This window comes from Folsomia candida, unplaced genomic scaffold, assembly GCF_002217175.1.
Source record: "Folsomia candida strain VU population unplaced genomic scaffold, ASM221717v1 Fcan01_Sc014, whole genome shotgun sequence".
NCBI classification, from domain to species: domain Eukaryota; kingdom Metazoa; phylum Arthropoda; class Collembola; order Entomobryomorpha; family Isotomidae; genus Folsomia; species Folsomia candida.
The window spans coordinates 1,524,880-1,549,264 of record NW_019091206.1 but is presented as its reverse complement, the minus strand read 5'-3'; the positions used below and the strand labels follow the sequence as shown (position 1 = coordinate 1,549,264).

The 24,385-nt window shown below is 39.1% G+C and overlaps 3 protein-coding genes and 1 long non-coding RNA gene across 9 annotated transcripts in view; 3 read left to right on the top strand and 1 right to left on the bottom strand.

The window, feature by feature from the left end:
* Positions 1-709: 709 nt before the first annotated feature.
* On the bottom strand, positions 710-1,557 carry LOC118437561. The gene is made up of 2 exons (XR_004836181.1): positions 1,270-1,557; positions 710-1,173 (listed from the first exon to the last, which is right to left on the bottom strand). It is a non-coding gene; the product is annotated as an uncharacterized LOC118437561 (long non-coding RNA).
* A 17-nt stretch (positions 1,558-1,574) lies between these two features.
* Positions 1,575-4,224, top strand: LOC110855936 (complex III assembly factor LYRM7). Of its 2 annotated transcripts, XR_004836180.1 has the most exons (5): positions 1,575-1,738; positions 1,910-1,982; positions 2,496-2,648; positions 2,737-3,057; positions 3,695-4,224. XR_004836180.1 is itself a non-coding variant. In XM_022104368.2 (4 exons), exons 1-4 carry the CDS (start codon positions 1,715-1,717, stop codon positions 2,811-2,813), a joined length of 327 nt encoding a protein of 108 aa, XP_021960060.1. In that variant the 5' UTR covers positions 1,575-1,714; the 3' UTR covers positions 2,814-3,067. The 2 variants fall into 2 exon arrangements, 1 of the variants encoding a protein (XP_021960060.1); XM_022104368.2 differs by lacking the exon at positions 3,695-4,224 and having other exon boundaries at positions 2,737-3,067.
* A 2,505-nt stretch (positions 4,225-6,729) lies between these two features.
* Positions 6,730-20,161, top strand: LOC110856077 (insulin-like peptide receptor). 5 transcript variants are annotated; one of them, XR_004836167.1, is made up of 16 exons: positions 6,731-7,946; positions 8,163-8,390; positions 8,972-9,429; positions 10,022-10,332; positions 10,708-10,884; positions 11,096-11,313; positions 11,744-11,994; positions 12,052-12,571; positions 13,238-13,585; positions 13,942-14,288; positions 14,868-15,230; positions 15,512-15,820; positions 16,992-17,309; positions 17,387-17,529; positions 19,010-19,407; positions 19,747-20,161. XR_004836167.1 is itself a non-coding variant. In XM_035856642.1 (15 exons), exons 1-15 carry the CDS (start codon positions 7,796-7,798, stop codon positions 19,320-19,322), a joined length of 4,452 nt encoding a protein of 1,483 aa, XP_035712535.1. In that variant the 5' UTR covers positions 6,730-7,795; the 3' UTR covers positions 19,323-20,161. The 5 variants fall into 5 exon arrangements, 3 of the variants coding, with proteins under 3 accessions (XP_035712535.1, XP_021960211.1, XP_035712536.1); XR_004836166.1 differs by having other exon boundaries at positions 19,010-19,425; XM_035856642.1 differs by having other exon boundaries at positions 6,730-7,946; positions 10,711-10,884; positions 19,010-20,161.
* A 2,945-nt stretch (positions 20,162-23,106) lies between these two features.
* The window catches only part of LOC110855955 (unconventional myosin-Ib), a 57,326-nt gene continuing 56,047 nt past the window's right edge, over positions 23,107-24,385 (top strand). The window contains exon 1 of the mRNA XM_022104393.2: positions 23,107-24,380. Within this exon, the coding sequence (XP_021960085.2) occupies positions 23,333-24,380 (1,048 nt within the window). The 5' untranslated portion in view covers positions 23,107-23,332. The remainder of the gene's footprint in view (positions 24,381-24,385) is intronic.

The window sequence follows — 24,385 nt, the reverse complement described above, 5'->3', positions numbered from 1 at the left end:
ACCCTAAGTGGGACGCATGGGGAAGTGAACTTGGTGCTGTCTGATTTACCCCCTTGAGTGCTACATAATCCTACAAAGGTTCCTTGGAATCGAGCGGGATGCTCTAGATATTTCATGCCGAAATCGTCCATAGCAAGTTTTCAAACTTAGGCAAATAATGTTATGGGAAATGGTGAAAAAATGGTGGACGATTTCGGCATGAAATATCTAGAGCATCCCGCTCGATTCCAAGGAACCTTTGTAGGATTATGTAGTACTCGAGGGGGTAAATCAGACAGCACCAAGTTCACTTCCCCATGCGTCCCACACTTAGGGTAGGGGGTGTGGTCGAAAAAGCCCCAAAACGCCTGTTTTACAACCTTCAAATGCATGAACCGCCCGAACCATGCGAGCTAAAATTCTGAAATTTGGCAGGTAACATCAGCGATAGATGCTTAACAATATTCAGGGGTTAGTCTCAACTTCCCCCCACAGGGGGGGTGGTTCGCCCCCCAGGGGGTGTGACCTCACAAAAAAAATTAGGCGCATTCCTTAGGTCACCCTGGTCAAGAATATATATATATATGATAGGATTTGCTCCTTACAAATTTTGAACAAAAAAATGGCCATTTTGGACTCCGTGGAATGCTGTAGGGTCGTGATCTGTAAAATGGGGAGTAAGCAAAGGGAAAATTTGAAACTGGGTTAAAAAAATCATGTAATGAATTAATTTTCATGTCAAATTCTGATTTATTTTCCGTTGGAACAAGCTTTATTAATTTAATATTTCACAACTCTGAATTAAATTAAATTAAGGATTAATTTATTAATTTAATTTGTTCTGAATTTTGTAAAATAAAAAGTAGATACTTATGAAATTATGAAATATGCAGGAAATTTTTGTCTTTTGCAATGTGTATGTATATGTAGTATCTAATCCACTTCATCATCCTCTTTTCCCGGATGGCGTCCAGACCGCACAAGTTCTTCAAAAGGGCGCTTACCTTGTCCTTGTCGATTTTTTGGGACGACACAAACGATAAATTTTGCACGTGGGAGAGATCCTCATCCAACTGAGAGGGGGTCGTGGGTGCCACTGGCGTCGGCGTCGTCATCGTTGAACGGAATTTGGGTGAACTTTGTCCTCTTCTCGCGGATGATCCCTTGCGACTCGGCGATTATTTTGGATATCATCTAAAAAAAATAGAAAAAGATTTTCAAAATATTGATTCTATTTTTTGGGGTATAATTTGTCAGGGTTAATTTCCACGGGGGAATCCTTTATCAGACCTGAAGTGGTGGGGACTTATCGGAAAAAGTTGAAGGAGCGATGTGGCTCGACCGGACGCTGGAGAAGGACTGAGGAGAAAATTTGTGAGAGGTCAAACTCCCCCACTCCGCCCTCTTCGGTCCTCCTCCTCCCTCCTCTCAACTCGGGGAAAAGGGGTCTCTCTGGTCGCCACTCCGAGGACGCCAAGAAAAATAGATGACCACTTTTTTAGGGGGAGGAATGAGGATAACGTCCTTGAAATCGTTCTTAGAGAAAGCAAAGAAAGATGAATGGTGAAAGTTGGATAAAACTCGGCAGGGCAAAATGAGTTAGCGGGAATGAAGCTCGTGTTCATCGACTCCAGACAATAAATAATTCTTCGTTCTTTCAACAATTAACTAATTAATTGCATAGCTAATTTTGGAGTGGGAAACAATTACAAATTTACTACCCCCAACGTCTACTATGTCGGGCGGAACGAGGTTAAAGGTATTTAAATAAACACAGATTAGTATTTTAATTGATCTTGGTTGTTTAAAATCAATTTATAAGATTACGAAATTAATTTCGTAATCTTATAAATTGATAAGATAAGATAAGATGATATAATTGATTGATAAGTGTGAGATATTTCTTAATTGCTGGTTTCTATTTATCAAGGTATTATCCCTATTTAAAAAGCTGCATCGAGCAAAGGACAAGGTTTTCGTGGGGGACAGTGTCGCACTAGATGGTATGAAAATGAAATCATCAAAAATTAGGTCAAATATCAATGGAAATAATTCTTATCGTAGGACTCGATGAATCATTTTCAAAATCGTCAAGATCAGCACATTTTTAATCGTCTCTCTGCTCTGGGAATTTATATTAAAATTCTTGTAGAGCAGGTCGTTGCCGGTTTTATTTTGAAATATACATACACTCCAAATTTTGAGTTTCAAGTTGAAGAAGTCGTCATAAAAATTGGAACTCGAAGAAACTGGCTTAAAAAACTCACCGTCATTCTATTATAAACTTATTTACTACAAATTTGTCATCCAGAATTTTAAAATATATTCCCAGGCTCAAGAAATTAATAACAATGTGCTGATTTTGGTAATTTTAAGAAGAGTCACCGAATCGAGTCCTACGTTAAAATGTTATTCGCCATTTATCTTTGAAATAATTGATTCAATTGTATAAGGATATATTTCACTGTTGAAATTTGTGGATAATTTTTAATTTCTGTTTAACAAAATTGAACCAGGTGCCAAGATGAAGATCCGAGAAGAGTTTTCAAAACATAAAGCCATCACGGATCCGCAAGAAATTAACAGTTTGCTAAAAGTGGCGCAAGAATCGGAAGAATTATTGAGGACAAAAGTAGTTCAATTATCACAAGTTCGGAAGGATGTTTATCGTAAGTGTGTATATAGGGTGGAAGTAATGTTTGTATGTAATGGCGATTCAGAATTGATGTACATGGTTTCATTTAATACAAATTACAGAATTCAGAACGGAACATCTTCAAGAAAAGTGCTTCAAACTTAATATGAAATGTGATGATTGCACGTGTGGAAGATAGCTCAATTAACGTATCAAAAAAAACCTACGACATGGAAGAATGTTAGCAGTTTGAAATGAAAATGAAAGCGTACTAGTTACAGGATTGTAAAATGTAAGAATGAGGAAGATAATCAAGAAATCTTTAGTGAAAGTTGTGTCAGATTGGAATTTAAATTTTTGTCAGGATTCTAGTCATACAGTGCTATTTATTGATTCGTTAATAATGAATGTTTTTACTAGTTTCAATAATAATTGATCATGATGTACTTCAGATTCGTGAAATGTAAATTGAGGAGGACGGGACCTCTACCTTTCACCAGATTTTGATGCGCTTTGGATATCTTGCTCAAGTCTGCTAAAATCCTGCACTGTTTTTATTCCATGGCCCCATTTGCGCCCCCTCAATCAAAGCGGTCAAAACTACCAAAATCATCTTCAAATGCTCGCATGAAATCTAATTTTGCTCAGATTTTGCAATTCTTCCGTCATTGTAGTCCCAGAGAGTTGCTTTTTTAAACTCAACTCCTTTGAATTTTCCAATCTTTTACAAAATTTCCTGACCAGAGGGCCTTCGAAAACATCAAAATTCCAGAGGCATATATGATCAAGAAACTCTCTGAGATCACAATAGCGCAAGAGTTTTCAAAATCCGAACAAAATTGGATTTTGGTGAAGGTTTAAATCAACGAAAACAGGCTTTTTTAGTGTTTTGATCACCTTGAGTTGGTGTGGCGGATGCAAATGTGGCCCTGGAATTATACCACCTCAGCAGGGTTTTAAGGTGCAACATATGCATGCAAATGACATCAAAATCTGGGGATGAAAGATAGGGGTCCCATCCTCCTAAAATTCATTCCATTGATTGGGTAAAATCTAATAAGAAACCTAAAATCTTACTAGGGTTGCTGCAATCAATCCTAATATTAAGTTAGATTGTCTACCAATTGCAAATTCAGTAAAGAAATCCGGCTCACAAAAAGTGCATTCAGGAAATAATAAAAGGCTATATAACCAGAATAGTAACTAAATATATGTATGATCGAGGAAGCTGTAGCAGTTTTTTTAAGCGGCGGAACCAAGAAGCTACTTATTGCGAACAATTTGCCCGTCCAACTTCCGAAGACTCAACTTTTTTTAGTTTTGCTGTCGGATACGGATATCTAATTTTAAAATATAATTCGAAATTTTAGTTTTGACTGTTGTAGAGTTACGAGGATTTCAGAAACGGGTATAACGCGTAGATAAGCAAATAATGCATAATCGAGAATTTTGTAGCATGTTTTTTAACTACTTCGCTTCCGCTACTTCATTCTATCTGTTTTGCCCGAGTTTATTAATCTCTTGACATCATGAAACACTTTCGGAAAATTTATTCCTGGCGTCAACCTTCAGAAATGGAATAAAATCCAGTAGTAGTTATATATGTTGAACTTGAGCTAAATACGTTAAAAATTCTCCAGAAAGCCTTGAACCTAACCTTTCCATGTTTTTCAATTAAGTAGAAATTGATCCATTATAAAATCCATAAAAATTTCAGCCGCATTAAACGATCTTTCTTGTTCATCGAAAATATCCATAAATTGGCTTCATTACAAAATAATGTCAACAATTCAGGGTTTACGCACGTGTTTGTTAACAATGCCTGCAATTTCTGTTTCATAATATTATGCAAATGTGCAGTGACCACGGAAGCGTGGGTGGGGACAGAGGGACAATGCCCCATGGTTATCCTCATGTTATGTAAACGTGTGTCCGTCCCCTATCCTACAATGCTAATGGTCCCCCGATGTCCCCACGCTTCCGCGGCCACTGTAAAAGTGTGAATCACCGTCTTCATTATAATTGTTTTATGTTGTTCATTTCCTTTAATGGTAAGTGGTAGACATAAGTCATTTGAAACGTAAACAGTGGAATGTCAATGGAACCAGTTAGACCAACAAGTTACTCGCTGAACTATGGACTGTGTATGAAAAATGTAAATAATTAAGCACAAAAGTTTATGTAGGGACTGATGGGCATTAATGGGCAATAGGTACTTATTTGAAGTTCAAATTTTAAATAATTGACTAAATTTTGAACGATTAAAATAATAGAATAATTTTTTTAAAAACTACACAAATGTTATGATCACGACAAATTGAAGGCCATGTGCTCACCCCTCAAAAAACCGATCAATGTCCTAATAAAACCTAAAAATAAAATAAAAGTGGTAGCCAAACATCAAAGGGCAATTCAATTTTAGCCGAATTCAGATGTCAGAAGTTCAGAACAGAACAACAACAAATTATGCAAACTTGCTTAATTGTGTTATTGACGGAATCACTTAAACAATAAAGTAACGCATGATTTCGAATTATCTTTTGTTCTAGAACTTGTCCAAATGGTAGTACACATGATTATGTAAATGTGTAAATTTTTAAAAATCGAGATTCGAACGTCACTCCACTCGTCAACCTTGCCCTTCATTTCGTATGCATAATGTAACGTTTGATGTGGCTATGATGAAGGAGATAAATAAATCCGTTTGAAAGATGTGGACCAAGCAGAAGATAGGAAGAAACAAAAGAGTTTATATAACTTGAGAGATTGGTGTACTTTTTGATGCATGCGAGCAGTGTTTCGAGTGGAAGGAAGTAACCACGTGGAAGAAATAAGGGGGAGAAAGTGGTTTCTTGCAGATGAATATTTTGACCTGGGAGAAATTCAAGGCGCTAGAAAGAAACTATGACCTTTTGCTTTACTTCATACGGCGCGTGGCTGGATGGCGCATATTTCTTGCACTTTCTCCCAGTTTCTTGCACCTCCCATTTCTTGCACCTTGCATTCCTTGCATTTCTTGTACCTGGAATTTCCTGCATTTTTTCTCTTTTCAGTGCAGGAAATGTATCAAACCTACAAGAAGCGAAACCCTGCATGGATCGACTTTCATTATTCCGTGTAAATAAATCAGAACTATTTTTGCCTTGTTGTTCTCACTTTGAGTCTGAGAAATTCGCCGTAAAGCTATAAGACACATATATGTATGCACATATTGCCAAATGGACGCCACACTAAAGCCAGCCATTCCCCTTCTTGCCTTGAGCATGTTGTTGCATGCTTTCGGTTTGGCAATTCTTCTCCTCTTCTGCATATGCATAATAGTAGGCGCCAGGGTGGTCCGTGAAAATATGGGCAGAAAATATGCATCTCCTTTTTGACAAGTCGTCACATTTTTTAAAAAGAAATCTCGCCATGGAGGTCTCCCAGCGTATGCGCACAGATTTTGAGCAAATTAATCTCAATCGATAGCAAATTTAATTAGGATGAAATTTGCGAAGGACGCAATCTGCCAAATGGGCACGTTTGGCAGAGATATTTGCATCCCAAGAGGAGAAAATGGGCCACAAAGTCGTCAAATTTTACGCTTTCCAAGTTTCCTGTGCGTTTTCTCCTCTTCGAATGTAAATATCTCCTCCAAACGTGCCCATTGGTAGATCGCGTCTTTTGCGAATTTCATCCTAATTAAATTTGCCATCGATTCCCACTAATTTGTCAAAAATCTGATCGCATACGTTGTGCAACCTCCATTCTTCTCATCCCTGCTGCATCCACCCAATGCATTTTTGAATAAATTCCAACTTTATTTAAAATAGAATAAAATATGCAACGCGTGGGTTTATCATCATCTTGGTCCGGGCCCTGATTACACAACACGATATATAAAAATACGAAGAAAGAACACCCCATTTACAACGAGTTTATTATGTTGGAGAAGAAGAACTAATGCGCAAAAATGTACTGACTGACTGACGGGAATAATAAAATGAAATATAAAGCAGCCTTTTTGCACACACGTACATAAGTAGAGGCAGGCAGACGTAATAATAATAATAATACTGCTGCAAAGAAGGTAACGCACAACACGACTATACCTCACCTAGAAAGCAGACAGGCAGGCAGATATTTTGCAAAATATTGGCAAAGGGGTGCACAACACGCAAATAGAGAGTGGACATAAAAGAGCTGAAATAGCAGAAAAGGAACGAGTCGTTCATATTTACCTACGCTGAAATATATCTCATCCACATCGAATAGGGAATTTGGTGTGCCAATCTGTGTGCGAAATAGGATCCATTCAAGAACTTAGTTGTTATTATGAAGATTTTATGGCAGTTTTGGTCCTCTTCAGCAAAATAACAAGTAGGGTCGTAAAATAAAATCCTCGTACGTACACCGACCGACCGACGGAGAGCGTTCTTGTTAATAATAAGTACTTCCTTTTCTCGTTGTCTCTCTGTCTCTCTGCCGTCGTGTCGTGGTGTCATTATTCCGACTGCGTTCTTCTCCGTTCCATTGACTCCGTGTCGGGTTAAATAACTTCTTTAATAAATATTTAACGGGTTGGTGGTGAGGTTATCAAGATTGCGAGAGAGGTTAGGTTAGCGAGAGGATTGTTAGGGCTGGAAGAATAATATCTTACTTACCACAGACAGGGGAAGTATTTATTTAGGAGGATAATTTCCATTCTCATAATTCCAGTTGCATCAAGACATGATCACTTTTATAGAAAAGTAGTGAGTCTAACTGAGGTAGATAAGTAGTTGGGGAAATTGGGATTTTTGTTGTTCGGATTGCATAAGATTTTGTGGTTAAGCGAGGTTAGGATACTTATTTACAATTTTTTTTGGAGGATTTAGTGTAGATTTGAGAAATTGTGGTACAATTGTAATTGTACTTTTGTAGTAGGAATTGTAGTAAGAAAGAAAGTTAAGGTATTTATTGCAGATAATTGAGGAAAATGGGAGGTTAGTTGTATATTTTGTGTGTAAGCGGAGCAATTGTTGGTACAGATTTACAATTTTTATTTAGAGAAATAAGTTTCTGGAAAAGATGGAATTCGAGTTGGAAAAGGGGTTCTTATTTTTTGGAAATTCGTGTCTCTGTTATCCACATTTTTTCTTTAGGTAGCTAGATTTAAGTGTGTGTTAAATTAGGGTAGGTGGTCAATTTTTAGGCAGAATTATGCGAGGTTTTCTCATTTTGGCGTTTCTCTCTTCTGTTGGCGTCGTGACCGGGGAGGAGGCGTCGGAAGATCAGCGGGTTCCGAAGATCTGTGACCGGATAACTATCTGGCATTGGCACCAGTTTGAACAGTTTCTTCGTGGGTGTACAGGTAATAAGTGACCCAGTGGCCGCGGAAAGGTGTGGGGACATTAACATTGTGGGATAGGGGAGGGAGGGGTTTGTATAATATGGGGAGATTATGGGGTTATGCGGACATTGCCCCTCTGTCCCCACCCACGCTTCCGCGGCCACTGAAACGACCCACATATTTGGATGCGTCGTAAAAAGCGGATTTGCAAAATTGTGTGGGATTTTATATTCCTAGTGATTGAGGGATCTCTCCAAATCAATATTTTATTCGATTCTGTAAACGATGTGGACAGTGCGACCTTTTCTAGCCTAAGATTTCCTGAGCTGAAGGAAATTACGGGGTTTTTGATGGTGTTTTTTACGGAAAATATTGTCTCCCTGTCGGCCATGTTCCCGTCTTTGTCGGTCATCCGGGGACAAGAACTCGTGGAGAAGTATGCACTCGTGATTAGCAAAATGCCTGGTATGCAAATATATGTATATAAGATAAGTTTTCATACTAGCATGAACTGTGGGCGGATATGTATTTGCAAAAAATCGCGGAAATGAGTACTTCATACATATTTATGAAAAATACGAAAATGTTTACGAAATTTGCACGAAAAAAATAACAAAATTAGGATTTCTGAATATAATGCTCTGGATTTTTTGTGGGCGAATTTCTTTCAGGAAAAAATTTGTCTCGAGTCGTTGAAATATTTACAAAATATGTGCAGTTTTGAAAAATTATGTAAAGCATTTTTGACATATATAATATGGGAAATATTTGCATGTTTGAAAACCTAGAAATGCGCAAAAATGTGCAAAAATATCTTTAAATTTTTGCGCTCTTTACAAGTTAGGGAACACACGCGCAAAGCTTGACCGTCATAAAATGAAAAAGTTGAAATTAAACTCCGTTTCACCTTACATGGTATTACCGCCACAGGCAAGGAACATGAGAATCCCATGTTATTTTCGTGTGGCGGTAATACCATGTAAGGTGAAACGGAGTTTAAATTCATACATATCCCCCCTCTGCTCATGAATCCTAAACTTTCGCAGACATGGTGGAGGTGGGGCTCGTTTCCCTTACGCACATCTTCAACGGAGGGGTGTGGATCGTGGGGAATGACAAGTTATGCTTTGTCGACAGTATCGACTGGCATGCGATTTCCGGTCCGAATAAGAACAGCAGTGGGGACATAATCGTGCGAAAAAATGGCCAACAGTGCTCCAACTTTTGTTCGAAACGGTGCAAATATTCGGTGAAGGATGCGAAAAGACAGTTGTGCTGGAGTGAGGGACGTTGCCAATTGTCCGCGACGCAAAGTTGTCCCAACTGTTCGGAAGAAACGTACTGTTTTGGACGAGACTCTTCCGAGGAGTGTTGCCATTCTGAGTGTGCTGGAGCCTGCCACGGACCGGAAGCGAGTGATTGTGAAGTGTGCAAAAATGTGGGGTTGGTGGAAGGTGGGGGGAAAGTCACGTGTCGAGAGAGCTGTCCACCAAATTACTTTGAGGTACGTGCAAAAAAAAATTTGATATGGAAATCCACGGTTTAGAAATTATTGTTCAATTTAGTTCAATTTGAGACCTATGTATTTCGGAGTGGGTGCAGAATATATGAATTTGTGTAAACGACATTAATGTAACCCGAAAAATATGCAACCTGGCAAATATGTAGATATGCAAAAAGAAATATGCAACAATTCAGAATTAGTGAAGGATTTTATATACTTGTTCTTTCAAAACGGCAAATTCAAAGTGACAAAAAATCATAAGAAAATCATGACCAAAAATCATGATAAAAAATAATGACCAAAAATAATGACAAAAATTATGGCAAATTTGGAATCAGAGTTTATTTGAGCAAAATCAGGTTTGTAATGAGGGAGAGAATCTGATCTTTTAGTGAAAACTGTGTCACTGATGGTGTCAGATTAGAATTTATAGGATGTCAAAAAATTTTAGTCGAGATTCTAGTCATTCAAGGCTACTTTGCTAATTTGAGTACCTAAATAAAAATTTGCGCATAATTGCCAAGTTACATAAAAGTATGTCTTTTCATACATAAATGTCGATTACATATTTGTCGTACCACTTTATGTCCAGTATTTGGAGAGACGCTGCCTAACGCGGACTGAATGTTTGAACATTTCCTCCACGGCGCCCAACAACCATCCCACGAACCCACAGGAAATCCTGCGCGGAAAGATTTACAAGGGTGACCGTGACCTCTGCGTGCTGGACTGTCCGCTGGGCTCGCAGCAAAGCAGGGACGGCTCGGTGTGCGTGCCCTGCGAGGGTGGAAGGTGTCACAAGGTCTGCGAGGGGGGCACGGTGGACACGATCGAAGCCATGCGACGGTACAGTGGGTGCACCAGGGTGGGGGGACAAGTGGGATATCTCAAGATCCACTTCAGGTAGGAAATTGGCATAATTCTAAGCGTGATTTACGTATGTGCCATCCCCAAAATTGTGTAAACCAGCATATTTTTGATAATTTCTCGCCTCTGGGAATTTATTTTAAAATTCTCCGACAAGTTTGTAGAGCAGGTCGTTCTCAATTTTCTAAAAATATACACTCCAGATTTTGACACTTTTTGAAGGAGAAGATCTCAAGTTTGAGAAGCCTTCAGAAAAATTGGAACTCGTCGAAACTGGCTTAAAAAACTCATCATTATTCCATTAATCAACTTACTGACTGCAAATTTTTCTAATTTCAGAATTTTAAAATAAATTCCCAGAGCGGTGAAATGATTAAAAATGTATTGATTTTGATGATTAATTTTACGCAGAAGTCACAGCACGAGCAGCGACCCTTCGGGCACTCTGGTATCACTGCTGAAAGATAACCTTGGCCAGATTGAGATAATTGACGATTATCTCCTCGTCTCCCACACGTACGCACTCTACTCGCTCGACTTTCTCGAATCGCTCAGGGTCATCGGGGGAAAAGTCTTGTCGGACAACAGGTAATACGTCACATGCAGTGGCGGCGGAAGCAGGGGGACAGGGGGACATTTCCCCCAGAAATTCATAAAAATCCTATCTTGCCCATATTAATAAGCCCTTCCTCTTCCTGTCTCACAATGTTAATGCCCCCACATTTCATGGCCCCCAACTTCCGCCGCGACTGATAAGATGAAGCGTCCTTTACACACGTGGTCCCTTCTTTTTTTGCAGCCACGCCCTCGTCATAAAATCGAACGAGAACATGAAGGCTTTGTGGAGTCAGGAGAAGCGTGTCGAAATTGCGAACCCGGAAGCGAGAATTATGTTTCATTACAATCCTCAACTCTGTCCCGACAAGATTTACAAGTTTCTCTCAAGTTCTGGAGTTAACGCGAATCTGAGCAAGAATCCGATGGACATTGGAATCACGAATGGGGACAAAGTCAACTGTAATTATAATTCCAACTTCTAATAGCTATCCAAATTAAAGTAGAACTTATCATTAAAATCAGCTCATTTTTAAGCATTTCTCCGCTCTGGGAATTTATTTTAAAATTCTGGAACACTAATTTGTAGATAGTGCGTTAATTGATGGAATGGATGATTTTTTGAACCCAGTTTCGATGAGTTCTTATTTTTCGGAAGGATTCTTAACCTTGAAATCTCCAAAAAATGTCAAAATCTGGAAGGTATATTTTTTAAATTGGGAACGACCTGCTCTACAAATTTGCCGTCCAGAATTTTAAAATAAATTCCCAGAGGCCAGAAACGATTAAAAATGTGATGATTTTGACGTAGAGTCATCGAGTCCAACGCTATTAGGAGGAAAATTTACACGAAGTTTTGCATGCAAATTTACATTTACACGAATTATTCCAGGCAACACGAAAGAGCTGAAGGTCCGCCGTCCCAAAGTGAACTCGACCTGCGTGACCTTGCAGTGGGAGAACTTCCGCCTCAACCTGACCGAGCCGAGTTACCTTCTGAACTACGAGATCCACTACAAAGTGACGTCCTCCTCCCGGGACGAGACCAAGCTCGCCTTCCGCGACCCTTGCGGCCAAGACGGCTGGAACATTATGGACGTGTCCCCCCTCCGCGATGCGAACGGGGCCAAACCGCACGAAAGAGTAAAACTTACAGAAATTTATCAACTAATTATTTAACTCAAAAAAGTAATCGTAAAGTTTGATGGACAGCCTGCCCAGGAAAATCCGGTGACGATTTGTCACCTCTTGTCCTACACGAATTACGCCTTTTACATCAAAGCCGTCGTCCTTCCGGCCTCGTTGTACGCCTCGAACAACAACACGGGCGCGGAGTCGAGCATCATTTACGTGAAAACGGTCTACGGCGTGCCCGAGAGTCCGGCCGACTTAACGTTGCAGAGTCAAAGTCCGGACACGATCTCTGTCACGTGGACGCCGCCCCTCCGGACGAACGGGCCACGGACGAACGTGACTTATTTCAAGATCTCACTAGGAATTAGGGTGGAGCCGAATGGGACGAAGGGTGGTGGTGGGACCCATCTGGGCGCAACGGAAAGTCTGCCGACGGATCTGTCGGGATATTGTGAGTCGGAATCGGGGTCGGGAAAAAGTGGAGGAAGTTCGACGCCACCTTCGGCGGCGCGAAGACCGCTGATAAGTCCGCAGTTTTCTACGACGTTGAGACCGATAAGCCATACGAAGAATAGGGAATATGGGGGTAAATATGTGGGATGATAAGCATGAGGAGAGGGTGGATATGTATTTGTTTCAAGTTTTTTATATGATGAGCATCGACGGTCATAACTCGCATAGATTACTAAAATTTCAAAATATTTCCATATATATTTCTAAGTTTTCAGACATAAGTATTTCTGATATTACATGAAAAAAAATCCGTAAATCCTTTGCATACTTTTTCAAAAATACATTTATTTTGGATATGTTTCTTAACGATAATCGATGGGATTACGTATTTTTCAAATAATAACGGAAAAACTTCAGAAAAAAATAGAAAATTCATATCTAATGTAATAATTAAATTGCTCCTGCTAAAAATTATTTTTTTTCGACGCCATCCTTTTCCAAAATTCTGGGAATTTACGCGTGTGATTCCGCAATTCGTTTCAAAGTGAGGCGATTTTTTTGCTCGAAAAAATTGGACCACAAAAAATGCAGAGGATTAAATTCAGAAATTCAAATTTTGTGGAAATTTATTTTGATGTTTTTGTACATGTTTCGTAAATATTTTGGGTTTTTTTTATAAATATTTAAATACATATTTCAGCGATATTTGTAAATGCATATCCGCCCTCTGCTACATAATGACAGAAGTTATGTAGGTAATTGAAAATGCAATAATTTTTGCATGTGCCAATTTTTTCAGAGGACAGCGATAGTAAAAGTTATGGAATACAAGAATCCGAAATGCTCCACGTGATTCTGGGGAACCATTTGTTCACGGGCGTCGGGATCAGCCCACCCTTCGCCAGCGGACCGAATGACCACGACGTCGGGGACGAAGGAGGAAGAATTCGATCGAGAAGAAAACGTGACACGTTGACAAACTTTGGCAACATTTCTGACCCCACGGTTCGAAACTTGGCCGACCAGTACAAAGTGATTGAAGAAGTGATTGAGTACTTTAACGCATCCGCTATTTCGTACACCCATCAGTTCAAAAACTTGAAACATTATACGAACTACCACATCGTGGTGCAAACTTGTAGAAAAGGTACGTAGATTTTAGGAAATTTTAGGAAATTTATTTTTAAAATCTTGATGACGAATTTGTAGTCAGTGAATTGATTTAATGGAATGACGATGAGCCAGTTTCGACCAGTTTAAAATTTTCTGAATGCTTGTTGAGATTGAAATCTGTTCCTTCAAAAAGTGTCAAAATCTGGAGGGTATTTTTTTTAATGGGAACGACTTGCTACACTAATTTTTCGTCCAGAATTTTAAAAAAGAGGTGAAAAATGTACTGATTTTAACTATTTTGGCGATGGGTCAACGAGTCCAACATATATTAATTAGGAAAAAAATTGTTAGCTATTTTCACATTTTTAAAACTGTACCAATTAAATTTAGGTATTTGTTCCGATCCTCGCGAAAACCTGATTCGGACCGCGCCCTCGCCAAGCGCCGACCTCGTGCAGAACATAACCCACGCGATGGTGAACTCTACCCTGCACCTGAGCTGGGACGAGCCCTCCTCCCCCAACGGGGCTATTCTCGCGTACATCATCACCTTCAAGGGGCAAAAGTACTGCATCTCTCGGGACGCTTTTCTGCTCCAGGGGGACTCCTACATTCACCCGGAACCTTTGTACGCCGGGGGAAATTATAGCGTGCGGATCCAGACGAAATCCAAGTCTGGAATTTCGCCCCCTTCCAACCCCGTCTTCGTCCTGGTGGAGGACATCATAGCCAAACAGGTAATAAATAAGGTACCCATCAGATTTGTTCCTCGCGATAATAAGAGCTCAAATTAACCAGCGTTACATTCTGGTTTTAACCACCCTCCAAAACTGGTTTTAACCACACCGAGTTTTGGACGCCCAAAATAGAAAATGGGCAAATGTTCCACGTTTTTATTGAATTTTTCGATAATCCGGGTGACGTAAAATTACATGTAATCTCATATTGATTTTGAATTTTGGTCTGTAATACGATACGACATGGTTTTGAAAATTTCTTAATTTTTCATAAGAAAACATGTCAAAACAAAAGTTTGTTCTTATTTTCAAAATTTGTCTCACTTTAAATCCTATATGTAAAAATTTTCATAATTTGGTAATGATTTTTATAATTTAGATTCCCACGCAGCCTGGATTGGTTTGGTTGTCGTATCGAAATTAACGATGTATATTTGCAAGTAAATAGTGATATTTAGATTTTCGTGATATTACGCACACCATATCTGGGCGTAGATTTACAAAAAATCGTTAATAAATAACACTTTTTCCTACTGTCCTAGACAATTTTTTTATCAATTAAAACCTTATTCTAAACAGGCCGCGTCGAGCCAGTCCTCCCTTCAAAATCCGACCTGGCTTTACTTTCTCGGCCTCCTCCTCATCTTTTTTGTGACCGGACTTGGCGTAAATTTTGTGTTCATGCACCAACGTGCGAAACGAAGAAGAGACCGGAAAAAGCTGTTCGTCTCCCTGAACCCGGAATACACGCCGATCGTGCACATCCCGAGAAAGTGGGAGATCCCCCGAGAGAACTTGGAAGTGAAGAGGGACGAGATTTTGGGAACGGGGTCCTTCGGCACCGTGTTTTTGGGGGTGTGGAAGAAAAAAGTGGCGCTCGAGGGGGGGTCGGGGGGCTCGTCGTCGTCGGGGTGGTCGAAGAGCAAGACGAAACTGACAAAGGTGCAGAGCTTATTAATTAATTTTCTAATTAAATAGCATAATTAAACTAATTATTAATTATTAATTAACCTTAAGTAGTACTACCGAAGCTAATTGTAATTACTAATTAATTAAAAGTCACCAATCAATTGGTCAATGTTTTAATTAATTAGCTAATTAATTGGCTGAATTAGCAACCTGAGCTTAATTACTAATTCCCAATTAATTAGACAAAATATTGTCCTTCTAATTATCAATTACTAATTAATTAGAAATGTGGCTAATTAAAGAGCTCTGTCAAGGTGGAGATTCCCTGCGCGGTGAAGGAGCTGAACGAGGACACGCCGTCGCTGGACAAGGCGGACTTGCTGAAGGAAGCGCTACTCATGACGAGGCTGGATTGTCCCCACGTGATCAAATTGTTGGGGATCGTGTCGCTTCTGCATCCCATTCTGGTGGTGATGGAATACATGCCGTTTAAGGATTTGAGGTCGTATTTGATTTCGATGAGGCCGAATTCGAGTTGTGGGGGGGAGGGGGAGGGGGGAAATTCGAGCGATCCGCTGTTAACGACGGGAGAGGGTGATGGGTCGCAGGGTCGTCTCACGCCGGTATGGGGATGGGTGTACATAATTTGAGTTATCTAAGAATAGGGAGGTCTCCCGGCGGATACGATCCGATTTTGAGCAAACTATGGTCTATCACAAATTTAATGCTAATTAAATTTGTATCCGAAGAGGAGAAAATGTTCAGTAAATTTGCAAAGTGCAAAATCTGCCAACTTTACGACGCGCTTTCTCCACCTTCATTTTGAGAACGATTGAATTTTTACGGTTTATCGCCGTCTAAATTATTTTAAATAAATTTAATATACTGGGTGGCAAGTTATGTAGATGGAACAGGGGAAACTTTGTAATTTGGCATACTTGGCGAAATTCGGGTCAATTTTATAAAAGTAAAGCTTTTTTTATTTCATTTTCAATCCGTCTGTGTGTGAAATAAACAAAATCTATTTTTGTCAAAGACGATCTCCCAATGCGGACAGGTATTTGAATCCAAAGAGGGGAAAATTTAAAGTGCATTTCGAAAGGGTAAAACTTGTGGACTTTAGAGGGCATTTTTTTCCTCTTTGGAGGCAAATATTTCTGCCAAACGTGACCATTGGGAGATCGTGTCTATCTCAAATTTCATTAATCGACTGAATGTGACTAACACTTGAATAAAGGTAAATTGAATTGAATTAATCAAATTTGTGATCAATTTTCACTATTGAATTTGGTCAAAATCTTTTGTAAATTTCACCCTAACTAAATTAATGGATTTTATTTATTTCGGACCCAACAGACGAATTAAAAATTGAATTAGCCAGGGGTCACTTTTATAAAAATGACGAACTTTTATCCAAAATTTTTAGCAAGTGTACCAAAGCATCACTTGATTCTGATTTGATCCGTTTTCATCTAACTTGCAAACTAATATATCACATCTGTTTAAAATAATTTAAAAGGCGTTAAACAATAGAAAATTAAATAACAAAATGAAGGTGGAGAAACCCGTCCTAAAAGTTGACAAATTTTACCCTTTCCAAATTTACTGCGCGTTTTCTCCTCCTCGGAGGCAAATATCTCGGCCAAATGTGCCCATTCGGAGATCGCGTCTTTAGCAAATTTCATATGTACTTATTAAATTTTTGATGGATTGACACTAATTTGCTCAAAATCGGAGAGCGTACGATGAGACACCTCTATTCTTAGTTTTTTGCAACATATACTTTTATTTTAGGCATTCCTCTTATCCATCGCGGCTTCGGTGGCGGATGGGATGGCGTACATTCACACGCGCGGCTACGTTCACCGCGACCTGGCCGCGCGGAATTGCATGGTGGACGGGAATCTGCGCGTGAAAGTGGGCGACTTCGGGTTGAGCAAGGAGATGTGCGATTACTACAGATTGCACAGCAGGGGACGCTTCCCCTTCAGGTGGATGGCGCCCGAGTGCTTTCTGGACAACTTGATAACGTACAAGTCGGACGTGTGGTCCTATGGCGTGCTTCTCTATGAAATCGCGTCCCTTGGCGCAGTCCCGTATCATCAGTTTAATGTATGTATTATAAATTGCAATATGTAGATAGATAAATTGGCAACGGGTTAAAATTTTGCTTAATCTTTTTTGCACAGAATCTGCAAGTGAAACAATTTGTGTGCAGCAGACAAACTTTAGAAATGCCGGAGACGAGTCCACCCCTCATTCTAAGGATCGCTCAGGACTGTTTCAACTACGTGAAAGAACAGAGACCGAGTTTTCTCCAGATTTTAGAAAGGTATTTAAGTCAAAGGTGATAGAACAGAGGGCGGATATGTATTTACGAAAAATAGGTGAAAAATTTATTTAGTATTTATGGAAAAACGACAAAATATCTATGCACAAAAAAAGAAACAAAAATAAGAATTTTCGAAAAATTATGATATTTTTGAGTTTGATGTTCTGTATTTGTTGAAGTCCAATTTCTTTGACAAGGAAAAAAAATCTACGAAATATTTAAATACGTATTTTTGAAAAAAAACGTCCAAAATGTTTACGTATTTTTCAAGAAATGGCAGAAATCAGGGTTGTTAAAGAGACAGAGTAATTTGATAAGGGGTTGCGCAACGTGAGCACTTTTTTCGATTTTTTAAATTTTGAAAAAGCTGGTGGTCCGGACCACCAGCTCCTGATTGGTTGTTAGGTTTTCCATACAAAATTTTTATTTTGTGGCTTATTCTGGTAACTGTTTGTCCGTCTGTCGTCACGATAAAATAATCCTATCCTATATTATCCTTATGTTTTAGTATTGTTGGAATTCAAATTTTTATCGATTTAAAATAATATGGAGTGTTTTTATAATGTATGTACATAAAAAACGGTATTAAATTGTGCTGGTGTATTTGTATGTGTACATATACTGATAATTCCTGAATCGGGCTATGCAAAGTTGTACGGTGAGATTTAATTGAGTTTCCCCTCAAATTTACTTAGTGATTTAGCTTAGTGATTAATTTTTTTCAAAATTTAATTTTTTAATTATTTTTAAAAAATCGCCCACGTTGCGCAACCCCTTATCAAGTTACTGTCTCTTTAACAACCCTGGGCAGAAATATATACACATTGTCTGAAAACCTAAAAATATTTAACAAGATTTACAAATATTTCAAAAAGTCGACTGTACAAGGGCCAAAGTGCAGGAGCTCCAAGTCGATGGCGTTTCTGATTTGACTTAATCCGTCTGTGACAGTCCTCCAAAAAACAGGTAATGTGTGGCATGATTGAAAAAAAATCAGCAGGATTTGTGGAAAGATCGATCGAGTTTTTTTTTTATTTTCAAATAATAATAATGCAGAAATATGAAAATACAACTCCGTTTAGTTACCTCTAACAACGATGCACAATGCAATAAATTAAAATGCATGGGATAGTATGGCAAAAGTGGTGGTGGTTAGCCCTAAAATAAGTGATGACTGCAAAATGTCCCATTTTTTGTTTAAAGTTAAATTCAATCGTCAGAATGTGCAGAAAATTTTAAAACACATTTCAGAAATGGGACATTTTGCAGATATCATTTATTTTGGCTCTAAAGTTGCTCATGAAATTCGATCAATGTCTTTATGTGATGTATGTATGAAAATTAGACAACACACGCCCAAGTTTGACAGCGGGTTGTCATAAAATGGAAATATTTTGAAATAAATGCATATCCACCTCTGATAAAAAATCGAAATTGATATGTAAATCTGATCCCAATTAATGTACAATTATATAAACAGACTGATGGTGGAAGCACACACCCCGGAATTCGAAGCCATTTCCTTCTACCACAGCGAGGACGGGGTTTCTGCGAGGAACAAGGAAATCTTTGACGTTGCCTTTTTCAACGGGGAAATCACCATCGTGGACACGACCAGCAGCGGTTCGGACACGATCTACGTGGGCATGGATGACCCCACAAGAACGCTCCAAAATGTGGAAGAAGATAACGTCACAATTCGAGAAAACAGCAGTGACAATGAAGGGGACGAGAGAAAATTAGGAGTAAAGTGGAAAGTTGAGACGGCCCAAGTGCATTTTTCCTCCCCGTAGAAAGAAGGAAAGCAGCCATTATTATTCCAAGAGTTCAATTTGTAAATTATATTAAAGAATAATTGAGAGACAAATTAGATTTAAGGTTAATATTTAACTAGAGGTGGGCAAAATACTGAGTCAAAATGGAGTATTTTGAGCTCTGTTCTTCCCAGGGTTTGGATTTCCGGGGCTGTTACACCCACAAAAAGACGAAAATCTACGCGGACAACGCAACAGTCGTACGAAAATACAGGTTTGTTGAAGAAACTTTATATTTATCGCGGCCAAAACACAATATTGTGTGACTGTTGTCTTTTCTACGTAGTTTTTCGTCTTTTTATGGGTTTTCCAGCCATGAAAATCCAAACCCTGGGAAGAACGGAGCTCAAAATACTGTATTTTGACCAAGAATTTTGCCCACCTCTGAATTATTTAAATGAAGAAAGTTGAAGGAATAATAAGTTGTTGAACTGGATTTTTAAGTAGCATAATATTTATGATTTAATAATGTGTGGCAAACTAGTGTACTCGGGTGACAAAAATATTTATGAAATGGGTGCATGCATGTAATCCCTGTCGCATAAAAATCGCGTAAAATCCAGTTTTGCTTATGTAACTGAGGAGTTGAACTTCCCGTCTCCGTCGGACGAGAATCATCGAGATTATCATAATTTAAGGGAATCTGTCTGTAATATGCATCTCTGTCAAATGTCAGCTCTTTGCAGGCTGACCACTAACTTCTGCTACCTGACTTTTCCTGCCTCTTATTTCCTATGCATATTTACATAGACTGCTCTCTTATATAATGTGTATATTGTTCTTCAATATTTAGAAAAATAAAGCTACTTTATTTCTGATGTTGTAAATTCGTGTCATGAATTATTTTAGAATAAAAACCTAATAACTTTTACATAACTAACGATGGAGGTCTCCCAGCGTATGCTGCCCGATTTTGGTCAAATTAGCTTGAACCGATCACAAATTTAATTAGGATGAAATATGCGAAAGGCACGATCTCCGCATGGGCACGTTTGGCAGAGATGTTGGTCTCCGAGTAGGAGAAAATGCCAAGTAAATTGGGAAAGTGAAATGTTTATGAATTCTGACACAGACGGGTTAAGAATTGTATGAGTAAGGGGTTACTTTTTGTAAAAATGGCCTGAAGTGTAGTCCCTAGCTTGAAGTTTTTTACCTAGTGTACCAAATTATACATCCAATTCATCTACCTCGCAAACTAATATATCAGATCTACCTGCAATAATTTAAAGGCGTTAAACAATATAAATGACGTAACAAAATGAAGGAGGGAAAAATACGTCTTAAAGTTGACAATTTTTACACTTTCCAAATTTATTGCGTGTTTTTTTCCTCTTCGGATGCAAATGTCTCCGTGCCCATTGGGAGATCGTGTCTTTTACGAATTTAATTCCTATCAAATTAGTGATCGAGTGACACTAATTTGTTCAAAATTGGATCGCATACGCTGGGAGACCTCAATTGTTAAATCCCTGAGAAATTTTGTACCCCACTTTACAAAAATTTCGTTTATAAAAATATCAGGGGATTAGGCCTTGTTATCCCCCAAAGAAAGAGAGGTAGCACCATTCATTATTTTCGCATTAGGACGCCGAACGAGACCAGAAACAAAGCAAAGAAACCACAAACCAACTATCATAAACAAGTCTCAAGTTTAACATATTGTTGTGTAATGTTTCGTAATATATTAAAAAGTTGACAGACACAACAACGAACTTATGAATGGCAAATGAGCGAGTTCACCTCTTTGTCTTATAATTCTTGTGATTGTCTCCTCGCATCCTGCATGTCAGTCATTAATTCGACTAGAGCTCGTCCTCCCAATTTTGACATTAAATGAGAAACAAGCCATAAAAAGTAAACTGGAGTGAGTGGTGTGGTTGGTCTCATCTCAGGCGAAGCACAATGCCTCGACGACGACGACTTTATATTTTACTTGCAGAAGAGTTGAAAGGGTTGACATTCACAGTTTGGGTTTGTCTCTTAAAGAAGAAGGAATTGTCGTTCGACAGTTGTTGCTGGCAGGTTTAGCGATCTATCTACGTACGTGGATTCTAGTTAGGAGCATTTTCTGGTGAGTTGACTATTCAGGAATTGCAGTCGATTTAACAAAAGTAACGATGGAGGTGTCCCGGTGTATGTGATCTGATTTTGGGTAAATTAGTGCGAATTGATAATATAATAAATTTAATTAGGATGATATTTGTAAAGGATACGATCTCCAATGGCTGAGATATTTGAATCAGAAGAGGAGAAAACGCGCAGTAAATTTGGAAATTGCAAAATTTGTCAACTTTAGAGCGCGTTTTCTTCGGATTAGGATGAAATTTGCGAAAGATAAGATATGCAAATTGGCACGTTTGGCAGAGATATTTGCATCAGAAGAGGAGAAAACTCGCAGTAAATTTCGAAATTTCAAAATTTGTCAACTTTAGAGCGCGTTTTCTTCGGATGCAAATATTTATCTTGGCCAAAAGTGACCATTGAATGGAGATCGCGTTTTTTAGAAATTTCATCCTAATTAAAGTTGTGATGGATTCGCACTAATTTGCTCAAAATAGGATTGCATACGCCGGGAGACCTCCATTTATGCATGGTATTAAAGTGAACTTGAAAAGTTTTGCAAGGAATTCAATTAAAGGGAACAAAAAGTCTGAAAACATATTGATGAAGCGTCACAACTAATTGAATAAAAAAACGTTTTCAAACTGTGTCATCACTTATCGACACTTGTCTTCCCAGGTATTAATACATAGTGGTTTGGTGGGATACCGGAAGGAGGACAATACAAACTCCGTTTTGAGACAGACAATAATGTGACGAGTGGGACTCGACAATAATGTGACGAGTGGGACTCGATTGTTGGCCGTGTTTTGTTTCACATGCAGCTCTTTTTTTTCGGATGAAGTGCTGTGTCACAAATTGTCTCGAGAATGCTCTTGTGTTTTTGTGCAGGGAAAATTGTGTGGAGACAATTTGGTCTGGTCGTTGGGAAGGAGGAACAAAAGCGAAAATAATGGGGGTGTACGGTACCATATAAATAATGTTTTCCTGTCAAAAAGTGCCAAATTTTGTGTACAAGGTGTTGCTCTGAAATAATAATTGTAACAAAATACGTATCATTCGGGTTTACCCATCATCATCACCTGGATTTTTTTGGCAAATTACGACTATACACCGATGAAAATAAGACACCTTTCAATCGGACAAATGAAGAGATGAGATTGCACAACTTTGTAGCATCCGTATGCACTCGAGAAGGGATAAAAAAAACCAAAATAGGGATGTTGTGAATTCTTTTTGGAATGCTCTTCACCCGTCAAGTCAAGAAGAAGATCTGGTGAATTGAACTCGGGCTCTTTTATACTCTACGATTGAAATTTAAAGACTACTCAATAAAAATAGCTCCCAAGTTGGTTAGATGCAATTATTCCACTCATCTCCTCATTTAGTGGAAGTGAGGAAGCTGCAAAAAGTGTGTGTACGATGACGGTACAACTTTATTGAAATTTTGCTAATGCAAAAGAAGAGCTAGAAGAGCGTTGAGAAATGTTAAAGTAAGCCCAACGAAGCGGTGCTAATAAGCTGTGAGTATTAGAAACATGCTCGAGTAGTAATGGGAAAGAAATAAAACGTCCATCCTAACCGGTCCCGAGGTAAATATTATGCAACATTAAAGCAGTGCGAGATATGTAGATAGATAGTGATAAATAAAATAGGGATCAAATACGCGGATTAGATTTATATTAATTCTCTTGTCAGCAAATTGTGGCAGTTTGTGGTGAGCTGAGTGAGCTGACTGTGACTAACTGAATGACTTATGGGGATTGAAAGTGAAAATAAATATACAAAATTTTCAATTAGAATAAACTCGAGTAAAAAATGTCCTCAAACAGTACCGTCCAAGCACAATTTAAAAATATCCACAATTTTAAAAAATGTCCTTAACACAGTTAAAAAGTTTAGGTAATTTTCTTGCTTAATTTTGAGCCATGAGTCCAAAACTGAAGCGACGTCCGCACCCATCGGCCCTCTCGTCGTGCACGAAAGTTCCTCGACCCCTCCGTTCCTTGAAGGGGAGTGGTTTCACCCCAAGGAAAAAGTCGGTGACTAATAATAATAGTAATAACCCCACCTCGAAATGTGTTCAGTTAACGAAGGCCTCGCCAGACTCGGGGATTTCGACGGAGAAAGAGACCACCAGCTCGGCCTCGGGGGGAAGCCGGGTTCAGATCCGTCCTATGAAAGTAATCCCCCCGGATGGATACTACGAGGGGAGTGGGAGTGGCACTAATATTACCCCGAGTGTAGTAACTTCTTACCCAAAAAGTGACTCCGGCCTCAATGATGTGGACGGTTTATCGTTATCCCTCTCGCTGGAAAATGTTGAGGCTGAACTCCAATTTTCGGAGAGTTCGAACAAATCCGTTTCGATTTTTGATGCGATTTCCTCCGAGGACAAGTCGTCTTCGAATAGTTTGAGTTCCTATACGTGCAGTAATAGTTGTTGTTTGTCTTATCTGGATGACGAGGATGATGATGACGACAACTCTTCTTGGTCATCTTCGTCTTCTTCGACGTCGTCCGATCAAGTGAAAATAGTGGACCGTCCGGAAAAGGAGATTTTGAACAGGGTGATAGAACTGCAGGAAAGTTTGAAAAATTGGGATTCCTTCCTCGTCCAGAATGGGATCCAACGGCCGGATTTTTTCTGTCGGTACAAACAAAGTCAAGAACTGGAAAAGTATTTGAACAAGGTCCGGTCGAGGAATAATAAGAGTGAGGAGAAAAGTGGTGGGGGGACTGGGGGGAAGTCGTTGAAGGCCTTGAAGAGAAGGGGAAATAAGGGGGTTGACAGGAAGACGAGTTTTTCGCTGGGTGAAAACTGGCAGTTGAAGAAGGCCACACATTTTCAAGAGTATGAGAAAGCTCGGCGTGACGAGGAGAGGGCGAAAGGTCACGAGCAGAAGGAAGCGAGGAAGTGGAAAGGGTTCAGAACGTTGGGATTTGGAGTGGAGGAGCGAGGGAGGAAGAAGAGAGGTAAG

Excerpts from the sequence above, each read along its gene's own strand:
- LOC110855936 (XM_022104368.2), top strand. The coding sequence starts at position 1,715 with ATGTCGGGCGGAACGAGGTTAAAG. Across the intron at positions 1,739-1,909 it reads CGGGCGGAACGAGGTTAAAG|GTATTATCCCTATTTAAAAA; the intron begins GTATTTAAATAA and ends CTATTTATCAAG. Across the intron at positions 1,983-2,495 it reads GGACAGTGTCGCACTAGATG|GTGCCAAGATGAAGATCCGA; the intron begins GTATGAAAATGA and ends AAATTGAACCAG.
- LOC110856077 (XM_022104519.2), top strand. The coding sequence starts at position 7,796 with ATGCGAGGTTTTCTCATTTTGGCGTTTCTCTCTTCTGTTGGCGTCGTG. Across the intron at positions 10,885-11,095 it reads AAAGTCTTGTCGGACAACAG|CCACGCCCTCGTCATAAAAT; the intron begins GTAATACGTCAC and ends CTTTTTTTGCAG. Across the intron at positions 15,821-16,991 it reads CGCAGGGTCGTCTCACGCCG|GCATTCCTCTTATCCATCGC; the intron begins GTATGGGGATGG and ends CTTTTATTTTAG.